This window comes from Carassius gibelio, chromosome B17, assembly GCF_023724105.1.
Source record: "Carassius gibelio isolate Cgi1373 ecotype wild population from Czech Republic chromosome B17, carGib1.2-hapl.c, whole genome shotgun sequence".
Lineage (NCBI taxonomy): Eukaryota > Metazoa > Chordata > Actinopteri > Cypriniformes > Cyprinidae > Carassius > Carassius gibelio.
The window spans coordinates 26,141,453-26,156,186 of NC_068412.1; the positions used below are offsets into that span (position 1 = coordinate 26,141,453).

General features: G+C 34.9%; 2 protein-coding genes and 1 long non-coding RNA gene across 6 annotated transcripts; 1 reads left to right on the forward strand and 2 right to left on the reverse strand.

Moving 5' to 3' along the window:
• Positions 1-5,804: 5,804 nt before the first annotated feature.
• On the reverse strand, positions 5,805-7,182 carry LOC127976450 (uncharacterized). Of its 2 annotated transcripts, XR_008157800.1 has the most exons (4): positions 7,054-7,182; positions 6,715-6,853; positions 6,494-6,627; positions 5,805-6,426 (listed from the first exon to the last, which is right to left on the reverse strand). It is a non-coding gene; the product is annotated as an uncharacterized LOC127976450 (long non-coding RNA). The 2 variants fall into 2 exon arrangements; XR_008157799.1 differs by having other exon boundaries at positions 5,805-6,627.
• Positions 7,183-7,190: 8 nt separating this feature from the next.
• LOC127976449 (dnaJ homolog subfamily C member 5) lies at positions 7,191-11,129 on the forward strand. Its single transcript, XM_052580876.1, has 7 exons — positions 7,191-7,338; positions 7,910-8,049; positions 8,137-8,350; positions 9,219-9,375; positions 9,484-9,540; positions 9,850-9,891; positions 9,975-11,129. The coding sequence occupies exons 2-7, from the start codon at positions 7,937-7,939 to the stop codon at positions 10,001-10,003; spliced, it is 612 nt and encodes a 203-aa protein (XP_052436836.1). The 5' UTR covers positions 7,191-7,338; positions 7,910-7,936; the 3' UTR covers positions 10,004-11,129.
• A 681-nt stretch (positions 11,130-11,810) lies between these two features.
• Positions 11,811-14,730, reverse strand: LOC127976448 (putative deoxyribonuclease TATDN3). 3 transcript variants are annotated; one of them, XM_052580875.1, is made up of 10 exons: positions 14,584-14,730; positions 14,467-14,499; positions 14,319-14,392; positions 14,171-14,249; positions 14,024-14,086; positions 12,880-12,989; positions 12,743-12,798; positions 12,541-12,653; positions 12,052-12,126; positions 11,811-11,976 (listed from the first exon to the last, which is right to left on the reverse strand). In XM_052580875.1, the coding sequence occupies exons 1-10, from the start codon at positions 14,635-14,637 to the stop codon at positions 11,833-11,835; spliced, it is 801 nt and encodes a 266-aa protein (XP_052436835.1). In that variant the 5' UTR covers positions 14,638-14,730; the 3' UTR covers positions 11,811-11,832. The 3 variants fall into 3 exon arrangements, with proteins under 3 accessions (XP_052436835.1, XP_052436834.1, XP_052436833.1); XM_052580874.1 differs by having other exon boundaries at positions 12,052-12,129; XM_052580873.1 differs by having other exon boundaries at positions 12,052-12,132.
• Positions 14,731-14,734: the final 4 nt, after the last annotated feature.

The window sequence follows — 14,734 nt, forward strand, 5'->3', positions numbered from 1 at the left end:
CAGTGGTGCATAGAATCTGCAAATCATTTGCAATCGTCCTCAATCATCTCTCCTACTTACTTTATGTAAACGTACATAATTTTACATACAGTAATGTAAACGTAATTTTTTTTCCTTGCTTTTCTGAATACGGATTCACGCTTCAGCCCCCCACTCACCCACTGAAAACACAACCACATTTAGTTATATACAATACTGGAAAAAGGTTTTTATTTTCCGGTATTGTGACCAATGATGCATTTATTTGGTCAGAAATACAGTAAAAACAGTAATATTATAAAATATTTTATAACTGTTTTCTATTTGAATATATTTGAATAAGTAATGTATTCCTGTCATGTAAAGCTGATGTGCTGCACTGTAAAAGATCAAAAGTTAAGAAAACCTAAAAGTTTAAGGCAGCCAGCTTCAGGACATTTGTGAGTTTTCTTAACTCCTTGTGTTCAATGTATGAAACAAAAAGTTGAGAAAACAAAAATCTTCTGAAGCTGGATGCTTTTGACTTTTAGGTTTTCTCAACTTTGTTTTTTTTTTTAAAGTGTGCTTCATATTTTTATGGAAATGGTCATGAAGTACCATTCGAAGGTTTAGGGTAAGCATCAATATAATGTTTCCTGCTGAATAAAACTATTAATTTCTTTTCAATTTCTCTTTCAAAAAATGATGTTAAAGATATTTATAATGTTACAGAAGATGTCAAATAAATGCAATTTATTAAAGTTTCTACTCATCCAAGAAGCCTAAAAAAAGGTTTTAATGGTTATCTTCAGTACTGATGAAAATAAGAACCATTATTAATAATCGGAGACCACTTATAAATGATAATAATTTAATGAATGATTTCTGAAGATCATGTGACACTGAAGACTGGAGGAATGATGCTGAAAATACAGCTTTGATCACAGAAAAAAAGACATTTCAAAATTCACTCAAAGATGTTTTTTTTTTCATGTTTTTATAGCTGTGATGTATTGTTTTCTCTATGAAACACTCGTGGAAACTCACTGAAACAAAACTTCCCCAAAGGGATAATAAAAGCTTATATGAAGAACACTAGCTAGAATCCATTAAACATCAACGTACCTCTCTTCCTTCTCAGTCCTGTCAGCGGTGGATTCAGGATGCAATTTTTTTGCTGTGATCACTTTCATAAAAAGCTGCAAGCGGCTTTACAGACCATGTGAGAAAATGGAATGATAACCCGCTCAAAGAATATTTCCAATAACCATCCTGATTTGCATTATTTCGGTCACATGACTCAAAATATAGCCTACTGTACAGGATACAACAGTTCCACTTAAAAATATATATTTTTCTAGCTGAAGTCCATACATCAAAAGAATTTTTGATGTTTCATAAAATTTGTTTGTTTGTTTGTTTTTTTCATAAATACAGCAAAAAAGTACAACAGATAATAATAATAAAAAAAAACTTCTAATAAATCTCACGAATGATTGTAAAGAAGAAGCAGCATGTATAACATAGAGGTAAAAATTCAATTTTATGTGTATGTGTCCTTAAATCTGTCCTCAAGGTCTGGTAAATTGTTTCTTTATTAAGTAACCAGATGCACCATTTTCACCATAAAACAGGTGAAAAAATACCAAAGATGCACATTTAGTCAAACTTAGATAGGGTGCTGGACTTTTTGTCACACAAAACAATAAGAAAACACACAAAACCCCCCGAACAAGAGATCAGCATTCTGGTGTTTTTTCAGCTGCAAACACCACCATTGTAGACGTTTTGGTCATTTGCGTCATCTGATTTGTTAGAATGTAAATATGTATTTACAGAAGACATATTCCTGTATTATAAAACCCACAAATAACTCTGCTTATCTTGTGTCTCCAATACTGCCTTCTTCATTTGCATTTATTTTGCTTACAAGCAACATGTGCTCCACATGTTCAAGTTATAAACCCTATCTGCTCTAAACTTGTCAAACTTTATGACAGGTTTTGTTTGCTTCAGTTCTTTGGCGTCAGTGCACAGTTGAGGAAATGAAAGTTATATATTATTCAATCATTACTTCTGTGCATCTTAAGACAAAACAAAGGCACTGACATGTTTTATGATCATTCAGTGCAAGTTTCTTTCAGTTGAAACAGCTCAGACTTTCATTTAAGCCTCGTCTGTGAAACCAGAGGGGATTATGTTTCAAAACATATTCAGCTCATTTCAATTTCCATACATTTACATTCACGTTTAGACACTTTTATCCAAAGCGACTTACAAATGAGTACAATAGAAATACATTCTGTATTTAAGTGCTATTTGTGTATATACAAAACATATTTCAAGATTTAAAGCGGAAGCTTAAGATCAAGCGCTTTTTTTGTTGATCGAAAGAAATATTGTGTTCAAAGTTATGGTATAAAAAAAAATTGCATTGAACAGCACAGAATGTTCAAGAATGACCATCCCCCAGATGCTAGTTTGACTATCAGTAAAATCCAGTTGTTTGGGGAACCAAGCCTCAAGGAAGCAGATCCTGTCAACAGAAGGCTCATTCATTTACACTGAATAAACAAAAGTACCTACAGTCGCTAGTAACAAAAATACTCAAAATAGCACTACTCTATTTACATTTTACTTTGCATGGCATAATTTTTATGGAATGATAACTACTGACTTTTGCTTTTCTGTGATAATTTATTGTCATTTCTGTATACTACTTAATATTGTAGCCCATATTACAGTATATGCCACACCCCTTTGACTCCCCATGTAGATTAGTTCATTTCAACAACTGAACAATCTGTAAATGGTTTTCTGGGGCCAGCTGCATAGACATTATGTTAAGACTCTTGTCTTAAGAACTAGTTTGAGGTTAGCCAAGAAATCATCAGTCTCACTTTTCTGACTAATATTCTTCAAGAACAAATGTTTAGAAAAATGTAGCATTGCATCACTTGCTCACTAATGGATGCTCTGCAGTGAATGGGTGCCGTCAGAGTCCAAACAGCTGATAAAAACATCACAATAATCCACAAAGGACGTTATTATGTATTAGATTTCTATTGATGTTAAAAATGTCTTGATGGATTACAAACATGCAGCTTTTCCCTTCACATGACGTTAACTGATGGACTGAAGACATGTGGATTACTTCTGGAATATTTTGTTATGTTTTTATCAGATGTTTGGACTCTTTTTCCGACGGCACCCATTCACTGCATTGGAGTGAAAATGATGGAATGCTGCATTTCTCCAAATCTGTCATTATGAAGAAACAAACTCATTTAAACAGCACAAGACTTTGCTTTTTATTTCTTCTTATAGGCTATTTCAAAGATTAATTTCCTGTAAAGAAAAAAAAAAAGAAAAAAAATAATAGTTCACTATGCTGAACTTCTTGGGTTGCCTAGATCAATCAGCACATCGTTTTCCAGTAAGGCTTCTGCTTAACCTTCTTAATCACTTTCATTTGCAAGAGGAAACAACACTCAGATGTTTAAACACAAGCCTTCTTCAGTGAATCATACAGTGACATTTCCTACAAGCGTTCATAAAAAAGAAATGAAGTCCAAAGATCACCTGGTGAAACGTCACAGAACAGGTGTTAGTGATCACGAACTTAATTAACCAATCAAGCAAGCAATTGAGAAATAAAAATAAGAAATAAGATAAATGTACGTCAAACCATCAGCATAAATCAAAGAGACGTTCATTAGTCTGTATCATATCAAACAATAAAGGGTTAAACTTTTTAATTTTAAATTAAAGAAATCAAGAAATTTCAAAGTCCTCATGGTTTAGAATCTTTTAGTATACTTTTTAAAATAAATTCCAATAATTATCAGAAACCTGTCTAATTTATCATTGAGATGATTGTTTGTTTTTGATAAAAACTTATTTCATAGGCTTCTCCATTAGCTCCAAACTCTGCAAACTATAGAGCAATTTGAGGCAGAATAGGTTTATTACAGTAATCCTTTTTTAAAAACATGTAAAATTATGGTAACTTCATATAGACGACTATTACCAAAACACTATGCATTTTTTCGAAGTTTAAATTGCATTTAATTCTGGAAATAAAAAGATAGAAACATAACTCTTGCTGTGGATAGTTTTCATGCTCTATCTTTAAAAAGGGTTTTCCGTTGAGTCAATTTCATCGAATATGTTGAATCTGTGGAAGAAAAGAATTTGGAAGAAAGTTTTGAGGAACAGTCTCGCATACAGTTCGAAGCTCGTGGATATCAACACACTTGGCTTCAGTCGGCAAAGTGTTAGATAGGCAACAATTATTACATAAAGCTAATATAAAAAGCAAATGTTTGTTTGTTTTTTTAGTTAAATGTGTCCTGACTTTTAGGGAACAGTCTTAACAGATCAAGGAAATTATAACAAAATATTGGAATATTCTTTCAACTGAACCTTCTTTAGGTGATTTTTTATTTATTTACAAAAGATCAAATAATATTGCCAATAAAAATTTGATATTTATACTGACAAACGTGTTTTTCCCTATTGTGCTGCCTGCTTGTCGTTAACAAAACCCAATCAATTCAGAATATGCTCATGCGAACATAGCATCATCACAGCAAACATCTATTTTACAAAGCATATCTGTCAGAGAGCAACGAAACGCAATAAAATCTAATCTGAATGAATGGCACACTGTATGCTGTTACATCACAGTATCATCTGCTTTGAATACATTGTAAAAAAAAATGTATCATTGTAGTTACAATACATAAAGGAGCACACTGTAAACATTTTTGGAATTGCATTTTAATCAGAATCATTGAGGTTGAACTGTAAAGGCTCTCATCTCTGGTTGCTGTAAGTTAAAAAAGCCCTTCCTCAAATCAGTATCATATTCTGCTCTCTATAGATTTATAAATAGGTGCCCTTATTGGATCAGAAAGTTCTGCTGAAAGCCTCATTTAGCAAAAAGTTCCCACTGGCTACACTTTAATGCCATTCATCTGTCTTTGTACGGTTGACTCACCATATCTCAGTTAAAGAACTGACATTTAGCCAAGAAATAGCACTCTGAAATGTCAGCATGACATTTGTCTGTTTATAAAGTTGCATTTACGACATCTCAGCTGAGCACCTGACACTAAAATCATCTCACCCAAACTGCTTTAATAAAGCACAGCATTAGCCTGAAATTTTTACTTCGAACCATTTCTCTTGAAAATGGGCCTAGATGTTGCACTTGTGTAGCACCACAGGAACCACAAATGGTATATTTGGTATGTTTTCATTTTAGAATTGAAGTATTGTGGACATTTAGGGCCTTAGTGTGTTTTGTGCATTGGGGACACCTGCTGGACATATGTGGGCATAACCAAAACAAAGGTTGGCTATGTATTATTAATGCATGTATAATATAAGTAACTAAAAATAAGTATATATCTTATGTATACATCATTTATTTTTTTATTCATATTATATAAAATATTTTTGCATCTTAATTTAATGAAACTTGTGGCGATCATGTCCAGGGCATGCATCACCCCAACATTTCTTAGATTGTTTGCATAAAATTATTTTCATGAACATTTTGATTTCCACAATTCCCATTACAATTCTGCGAAAACAGAAAAGTATTATTTTGATAGTGTTGTTTATTCTTATTTGAATAACATTTAAATACAAAAGTTAAATGTCCCTGTTTTTATTCTGGGGTGAAATATGAGCCAGACTTGTGAGGTTCACCCACGAGGGCTACAACAGCAGTAACACATGATGCTCACCTGCTTTTATTAGAAAAACTGATTTGCTGAACATTCTCTTTTGTCATTTGGATTTGTCCTTTATATTCGACGTTAACATTTTAGCACATGTTGTAAAAATAGTTTTCTTTGGTCTTTATGTACAGCAACTACTCATACAAAACAATACAACTGTGACAGAAGCATACAGTCTATTACAAAAATGAACACCTTGGTAAAATTATTACAGGAACACATCTCTGTAATACTGACATCATCAGCATACATCATATTTAAAATACTCAGTGTGCAGGGCAACCCTTTCTAATTTTATTTCTATATGCTCCACATGAAACACTGGATGTGACACTGGCACTCTTCCTCTGTTCTAGCATCCTCCTTTACATTTCCAATAATTTCTTTATGACCATCGAGCTGTTAGAAGCAGGTTTACTACAGTAAAATCATCTAAAGCAACAATGCATTTTACTGTAATTAAAGCCATAGGACCATCTTACCGTGTGCTCTGGAGGAGCTGTACAGAGAATATAACCCATTCAGCCCTACAGGTTTGCTGGAAGATGAGGATAAGCATTTAATATTTCCCTAAGCATATACTATACAGTGCATGCTGGTACTGATCTACAAGTCACATGGCAGTATCTATGACGGCAGGCACGGCTGTGATGTTCTCAGAGGCGGCTGGTACGGTGTTAGTAAAGTTAAGTGGAAGAACATGTACAGAACTGGGCATCTGGAACAAAAAGCCATTAATGCCAATCCAGAAAGCCATGACAAGTCCTGCAGCAAGTCCTACTTACTTATTCATGTGGGTGGACTTATGGATGGATTGATGAATGGAAGGAAGGAGCTTACGATGCTATTTGCACAAGGGAAAAAGATGCCGAAACAAAACAGACTGAGCAGCAGCCTCCAACCATCCCAATGATACTGCCTTAAAAAGAAATACAACCACACGCTTAGAAACTAATGTTATAAAAAGGGGTTGCATAAATGAATAGTTCACCTCAAATGTACTCACCTTCAGGCCTAAGATAGGTGATGGTTAGATCATTTGTTTGTTCATCGGAACAGATTTTGAGAAATTTAGCATTACATCACTTGCTCACCAATGGATCCTCTGTAGTGAATGGGTGCCGTAAGAATGAGAGTCCAAACAGCTGATAAAAACATCACAATAATCCACAAATTAATAATCCACACATTTCATTCCTGGTTTAAATCTTCATATCATCTGTTCTCCTAATTATGTTCAAAAAGTCTTACAATATTGCTACAAATTAGGGTTATCGGTTTTACTTTAAAATTTATAATAAACAGTTGTATTTTAAAATAGTTTTATTTATTTATTTATTTTTACTGGTAGAACGTTTGTTCCGAACTTTGAGAGAACGTTAGCCAATGTTCTGAGAACGTTCTCTGTTCGCCGGGTTTTTCAAATTCTCAGACAGAGGAGTCACTTTCACTCTTCACCGCTGTTTTCTGTCCACGAGCTTTGACGTAGATCTTTATTTCCTACTTCCTGGTCTAAACTCTGCCCAAGCCCAATGGCTCCACTTCACTATTCGCCTTTTAAACGCTGTACATATCAGTAGAAATGAATACACGAGTAACTTGATTAAAAATCCACTACTTTTCATAAACGGTAAGTGATCGCTTTGATTAATTATTAGTTGGCCGTCAGGTGAGGATCTCTGACAGGCCTGACCTCAAATCAGCGCCAGTCTACTCAAAACTAAAATGTCAAATGCTTTCGTAATAAAAGCGGAAACATTTTTTTGTTAACGAAATTAGTCATGTAACTGTCTAGTCGTTTTGTGGACGTATAAATAACTCTGGATATTTCTTTACACTTAATATATTTTTAAATGGATAAAAAATATTGATAATATTACGTTATTTCTTGTTTTGTTTGGTTGTATTTCTTGGTTCTGTTTGGTCATGTATGCCCTGTTTGGAATCTTAAGGACACATTTTACTTTTATGAATGACATTGTTATTTTTCTTTATTATAATTGCTCATTGTGGTTGAATCAGCTAGTGACTTGGTGGTTATTAGTGGATATATAATGTTAGTTCTCACAGTTGTCCACTTTGCTTTGACATGTTGTTATCTAATGCAATGGCATCCGTTTTGTGGCATCCAAATGCCTCTATATAACAGTAGAGAAGATTGAAAGGATGGCATAATGACTATCTCCATTTGTGTTCTTCAGTCTTTAGTGCTTTAGCAGAATCGGACAATGGCAGATACAAGCCGCCCTCAGCGAAAGCTGTCTCGAGCTGGAGAGAGTTTATACCAGATATTAGGCTTACCGAAAGGAGCTTCATCTGAGGATATTAAGAAAGCATACAGGTATTCTGGTTTATAGCTTATAGTAATCAAGAAATCACAAATGCAGCATTCCTATAAAGGCTTTGTGTTGTAATCCCCCACCTCAAGGAAACTGGCACTGAAGTATCACCCAGACAAGAACCCGAACAACCCTGAAGCAGTGGAGAAGTTCAAAGAGATCAACAATGCCAACACCATCCTCAACGACGACACTAAACGACAGATCTACGACGAATATGGCTCCATGGGCCTCTACGCCGCGGACCAGTTCGGAGAGGATGGTGTTAAATACTACTTCCTCATGTCCAAATGCTGGTTTAAGGTGAGTAGTTTGCGTCTATGTTTATATATTTTTTATTTCTTTGTTTATATGCAATGTAAATAATAAAAGTTATGGCACTGCATCTTGAAAAAAATCTGAGAATTTGGAAAAACCTCTTTCTCAGGGCCGAGTATTGTTTGCACTTATCGCTAGTCTGTGATCATGTCCTGATTCTTGCCTCTTTATCTTGGATATATTTGCCTTCTGTTTCGGACTGTGTTTGTACCTTGCCTGTACTATTGCTTGTGTTATTGGATTTTGCCTTTTGTCATAGTCCTCTGGATTTGGGTTCCCCGATCGAAGACCCACACTTGTCCTAGGATTACTCTTTGTCTTGCCTGTGTTGTACCTGTTTGCCATTGTTTGACCCCAGCCTGTTATATAATAAACTTGGAAATAAAGCCTTGTATATGGATCTGCATGTCTCGTTCACCCCATAAAACCATGATGGCGTACGGTTTATTTTTGAGCAAATAAGAATGAAGATTTTTCTAATTATATGTATCCACTTTAATGCACTTAGCAAAATAACAAAAACACTCAGTTTAATGTTAAAGGACTTGAAACTGAGACTGAAAAGTAAGATTTTTTTTTTTTTTTTTTACAACATGTCATTTTCTGTTGCTGTTTGGGTGCAGTAAAATATCCGCAGATGTTGTGGAAAACATCTGGCACTGGGCATGATTTTAACCTTAAAATCAAGATTAGCCATAAATGTCTACAAAATCATTCATGTTGAAATCAGCCGAGAATTGAGGAAGTGGTTATAATGTGGCTCAGAGGAGGACAGGAATCATGTCTTACAAATGGATGTTGAAAGCAAAAATGGACAAGAAAAACAAGTAATTGTTTTCTGATTTTGTTTCAGGCACTTCTGGCATTGGGAATGATCTTCACATGTTGCTGCTGCCTTTGCTGCTGCTGTTGCTGTTGCGGTAAATGTGGCGGTTCAGAGAACGAAAATCATTTTCATTATGTGGATCCAGATGAGCTGGAGGCGGAGATGTCAGAGGAGCAGAACAGAGGTGAGGAGCGGGACTCATGTTTTCAGATCTGGAGCCCGCATCACTGCCTGATTCTGCCTGTGCCCCCAATTGTAAATCACGTAAATCACTGTATTTTGTGGTTTATAGGCAATGACACAGTAATAACAGGACAGCCTATTCCCAGTCCAGCACCCGGAAATTCAGGTGAACGACAGATGCACATTTTTAATAGATAGATAGATAGATAGATACTATACAGTTTTTCTAATACTTTCATACAGCAAGGACACAAGGTAAAAAGAAATTCACAATATTACAGTTTTTACTGTATTTTTACTGTACTGCTTTGGCGAGCATAGCCCCAAAGTGGTAGTGTATAAAACTAGTGTAATTATGAACTAGTGAAAGTCAACAATTATGAAACGCTCATTGGTCATTGAAGTGGTAATATTGCTAGCTTTTCTTGTTTTGTTTCTATTAATTAACTATTACTTTCTTTGCGCTGCTTAATAGGAAACACTGTGATTGTAGGAATGCCCATTCCTGCCCACTCAGGTGAATATCAGCATAAAAATGCTAAAAAAAAGGTGTTCAAATTCAGATTCTGAGTTTAATTATTTTGCTGTGTTCTCCTGCAGATGGAGACTCACATGTGGCACAGGAGTAGAGCAAACTAGCACCTCCAGACTTATTAGGAAGACTGAATCACTCCTGTTTTTGGTTGTAGAAATGAGGACACTGCTGTAGAAATGCGTTTGAGCATCAGTGGTTTGTATTACACAGTGCCTGTGCGTTTGATCTCCACACATAATGCTATTTCTGTTTACATTATTTTATTATAATTGTCTTTTGGTTGCTTGAATGTCTTTTGATATTTTTTTGCAGAAACACTTTATTTTGTAATGCTTCATTTAAAGCAGCTGTATGCCGTTTTCATACCCGGAATTTGTATTACACGTCAAAATGATTTTGATACTACAAGGTAAAAATGTTCATAGAGTTGCTTTAAATGACCTCTAGAGTACAATCAAATATATCTTGCACAACAAATTCAACCTGAAGTAATACCACTAAAATGTTCTGTTTATATTCTATAACAACACCAGAATAATTCATTTGTGCAAAATAAAATTTTCTATTTATAATCTTTAATAATCGTACATTGTGGAAAGTTAAACCATGCTTTTCCATTGAAATCTAATATATGCACTTTGTGTGCTTTTTATTACAGTAATTCTTAAGATCAAATGTTTGTATTATTAATGCTGTATTTATACAATGTGGAGTCTTTGACCCTCCAATACAAAACCAACAGTCTTTTCTTATCTGAATATGCACATAAACATTGATATTTTATCTAACAGACAACTATATGTGGTTTCTTTTGCCACCGTTGCAAGCGAACATTGAAATAACGTGTAACTATTTTATGACACACAATAATTTGGTATGATGCTGAAGATTAGACGATTCAAATGAATGTATATAAATAATGAACATTATGCAATATGATCATTATAGCCAGGGTTCAGAGTTTAAAGGACCACTGTAATCGTGCCTCACTGGTGATAAAGCTGCTAATTTGCAGGTGAATGTTTCGTTTATCATGGTAACATTGCACAGCCTCAGGGGTGCTTGAAGAAAACGTTTTGTTTATAATTGAAATTATATGATTTCTATGTGAAATTATGGAAGATTAATAAATGTAGTTGATTACTCTCTGGGTATCTCTACTCAAGCTTTTTATGTCAGTTTATATGAATCTTTACAGCAATAAAATCTAAATAAAATAAGCTTTTAGAATGTTATTTCTAAATATTTTCATATTGTTAAAGGTTTTTATTGGTTATGTGAATATAAAAAAAAAAAACACGGGTTTTTTTAAATTTTATTTTGCAAACATTATGGGAATGTTACTTTTAAATGTTGTCTAAATCTTCTGTATCGAGTAGTAACATGAATAACATAGACAAACATCTAAATGACATGTTTGACAATCCATAGATATAAAGTGTTTTTATGTTAATAACATATTTAGAGACCAGATCACTTTGAACGATCATTCTGTGAATGTGTTACTTGAAGAGTGTTCGTTCATGACGAACTTTACCTGTTCTGAGGTTTCCTGTTAGCTGGGATGTGTTAAATGTGAGCATGTTTTTCCTTTATCTCTTTATCTCTAGTTTTTAAAAATCTAAACATGCACCCACACATTTTTCTTCTATCTTATAGCAGCAGCATGTGAAACAACTGCAAACTTTAAATTTCATTTTCGTTTATCTACAAAACATTCTACAAATTTGTATTCGCACTTCTCAAAATATCTTGAGAATATTCTGTCCTGTAATTACGAGCACTATTTATTGACAGGATTCAATAAATTAAAACCAGTTGGGGTCCATTTATGCTCTAATAACGAAATCGTTGATCACAATTTGTTGCACAACAAAAAAACGTTTGTTAAAAACAGCAGCTTTGCATAAGTCCCTTTTAATGTCAGGCTTTGATAAATGCTTTTAATTTGGGGAAGAGGCGCAGGGCATTCTGGGTAGTGACCTCCATCACCTTCTCCAAGGGAACACCTTTGATTTTGGCAATATATTCTGCACTGATGCTGATATTCCTTGGTACATTCCTCACCTAAAGTAAAAACACAGTTGTAAATACGCTTCAGCAACGTTTCATGTTTATGACAAAAAATAAAATCCACTGCACCTGTTTTTCAGGCCCGAGTGCAGGAGCATCCGTCTCTAAACACATGCTCTCCAGAGGAACCTGCTTCACCAGCTTCTGCTTCTTATAAAAGGGGGACAAACATGTAATGTGTGACTTAAGAAATTGTATTAAATTGTATAGATTTCACACATATATGGATATACACTTCCAATTACAAGTTTGGACACACAGGAGATTTTCTTGTACAGCTCTCTTTTAAATCAGTTTGTAGACAAACATTTTGTCAGTATATATACATATCTGCACTAATTAACCCAACTAAAATCAAAAACCTCATGAATTAGGTTGTCTGAAGCTGAAGAAGCTCAAATATAATAGTTTTAATTTGATACTATAGTTTATTTCTGATTGGTACAATGTCTGATAGTAGAGCTGTAAACACTGTACTATCTGTAAAACACTGTAAATACAGTAAACAGACCTTGCAAATATTGGCATGAGAAGTAAAATGTTATAGATTAGATTTACCTGATCACTTCTGACAATGGATGGAGGTATTGAGAAAAAATAACCAGCTTTTACACCCTCCATCGCAACCGAAGGTTTTCCGTCAAATGCATGAAGAAGTGCATTCTCTACACCTGATTGAAACGGTATAATCATGAAAAGCAAACAGTTTATGAATAAACACTATGACTATGCATGCTTTGTTGCTGTACGCATTGCATACCCAACTCCTTCAGAAGATGGATGGTTGGTCTTCCAGCAGATCTTGAGTGTACATTCCTAATAGACCAAATGCAGTGCTATATGAAAGATCATAATATTATTTCCTAAAAAATACAAATCCAGAAGAGCGAGACATACAGAGGCAGATTCAGCTCTTTTGCGATTTCAGCCTGTCGAATGAGCACCTGTCTCTGACTGTCTTTCCCAGCGTCATTGTTGACTACACGTGGTGTGAAATCCAGACCGACCTGTATGTGATGACACACATTCGTGAAGACTTCATAACACTAATAATCTGGACTGACATAAGAGGATCCATTGGTGAGCAAGTGATGCTAAATTTCCCCATGTCTTTTCAGAATTGAGAAAAACTCTGAGTGGCCTGACAGTGAACTGTCAACAAATTTTCATTTTTTGCTGAACTATTCCCCTAAGGGTTTAAGTGCACATGGCACATACAGGTGCATCTCAATAAATTAGAATGTCTTGGAAAAGATCTTTTATTTCAGTAATTCAACTCAAACAGTGAAACTCGTGTATTAAATAAATTTAATGCACATAGAATGATGCATTAAAAGCAATGCCCTCAGCTGGTGTTGGTCCATTGTGTTTTTTGAAAACCAAAGTCAATCCACACGTTTACCAAGAAATTTTGGAGCACTTCATGCTTCCTTCTGATGACCAGCTTTTTGAAGATGCTGATTTCATTTTCCAGCAGGATTTGGCACCACATTGCCAAAAGCACCAACAGTTGCTTACATGACCATGGTGTTGGTGTGCTTTATTGGCCAGCAAACTCACCAGACCTGAACCCCAGAGAGAATCTATGGGCTATTGTCAAGAGAGACAAACTGATCACCTCCATGCCATGCCGAATTGAGGCAGTAATTTAAGCAAAAGGAGCCCCTACCAAGTATTGAGTACATGTACAGTACGTGAACATACTTTCCAGAAGGCCAACAATTCACTAAATGTTTTTTTTTATTGGTCTTATGAAGTATTCTAATTGGTTGAGACAGTGAATTGGTGGGTTTTTGTTAAATGTGAGCCAAAATCATCACAATTAAAAGAACCAAAGACTTAAACTACTTCAGTCTGTGTGCACTGAATTTATTTGATACACAAGTTCCACAATTTGAGTTGAATTACTGACATAAATTAACTTTTCCACGACATGCTAATTTATTGAGATGCACCTGTAACTGTATAACCCATATCTACAGTCCATTCTTTACCTATAACCCAAAAGAATAACTAGTTAGAAATACAATATACGTCTAACCTCACCAATAGCCACAATATCCTCTTTGTATTTGTCGATCAGTGGTAATGCTGCGTCTAGATCCTGTGGGGAAGAAAAGAAGGAAACAGTGTCAGCTCTAAGACAGTAAATGAAATAAATCTATCTTTATATGGACATATATCAGACCTCAAGTAAAGCACCCCTGGGTTGTGCTGGATCTTGGACAGGATGAACTCCAAGACATGGCATAACGAATCCTGGGAACCTATAGAATATTAAAGCCATTTAATACTGAGTTTGCTCAAAATATGATGTGGTAAGATATCAGATATACCTTTGTGAGAGCTGTATAATTTTCTCAAATTCACCAGCATGCTCTGCTACTGCAAGAAGGGCAACAAGCCCAGCCTAAAAACGAAACCGTCAATATTATTGCATACTTTATATGGCAGCATCCTGACAGCAGAATAAAACAGAGCTACCTTTTTAGACTCCTGAATGACATCGTCAATGTCCTAAAATATAAAACATCATTAAAGTACTCCTCAGATTGTATCAGTTTCATATTACTTAATAAACCTTGCACCCATATCGCTTACGCTGTCAAAATCCTCAGCAGATATATGACAGTGACAGTCGATATATCCCTGCATGGGTTTATTTATTTTTTTCAGATCGTTTATAACGACAGTCCAAACGTGGATCAGCAACAGCAGAACCGGATGTGACGATAAATTTAACCCTGTTACC

Bases quoted from the DNA above. Each gene is read 5' to 3' on its own strand.
- LOC127976449 (XM_052580876.1), top strand. From the start codon at position 7,937: ATGGCAGATACAAGCCGCCCTCAGCGAAAGCTGTCTCGAGCTGGAGAG. The intron at 8,351-9,218 runs GTGAGTAGTTTG...ATTTTGTTTCAG, and splicing joins TGTCCAAATGCTGGTTTAAG to GCACTTCTGGCATTGGGAAT. The intron at 9,376-9,483 runs GTGAGGAGCGGG...TGTGGTTTATAG, and splicing joins GTCAGAGGAGCAGAACAGAG to GCAATGACACAGTAATAACA.
- LOC127976448 (XM_052580873.1), bottom strand. From the start codon at position 14,637: ATGCAGGGATATATCGACTGTCACTGTCATATATCTGCTGAGGATTTT. The intron at 14,393-14,466 runs GTAGCTCTGTTT...TTTCGTTTTTAG, and splicing joins TCATTCAGGAGTCTAAAAAG to GCTGGGCTTGTTGCCCTTCT. The intron at 11,977-12,051 runs GTGCAGTGGATT...TTTTTACTTTAG, and splicing joins CACTCGGGCCTGAAAAACAG to GTGAGGAATGTACCAAGGAA.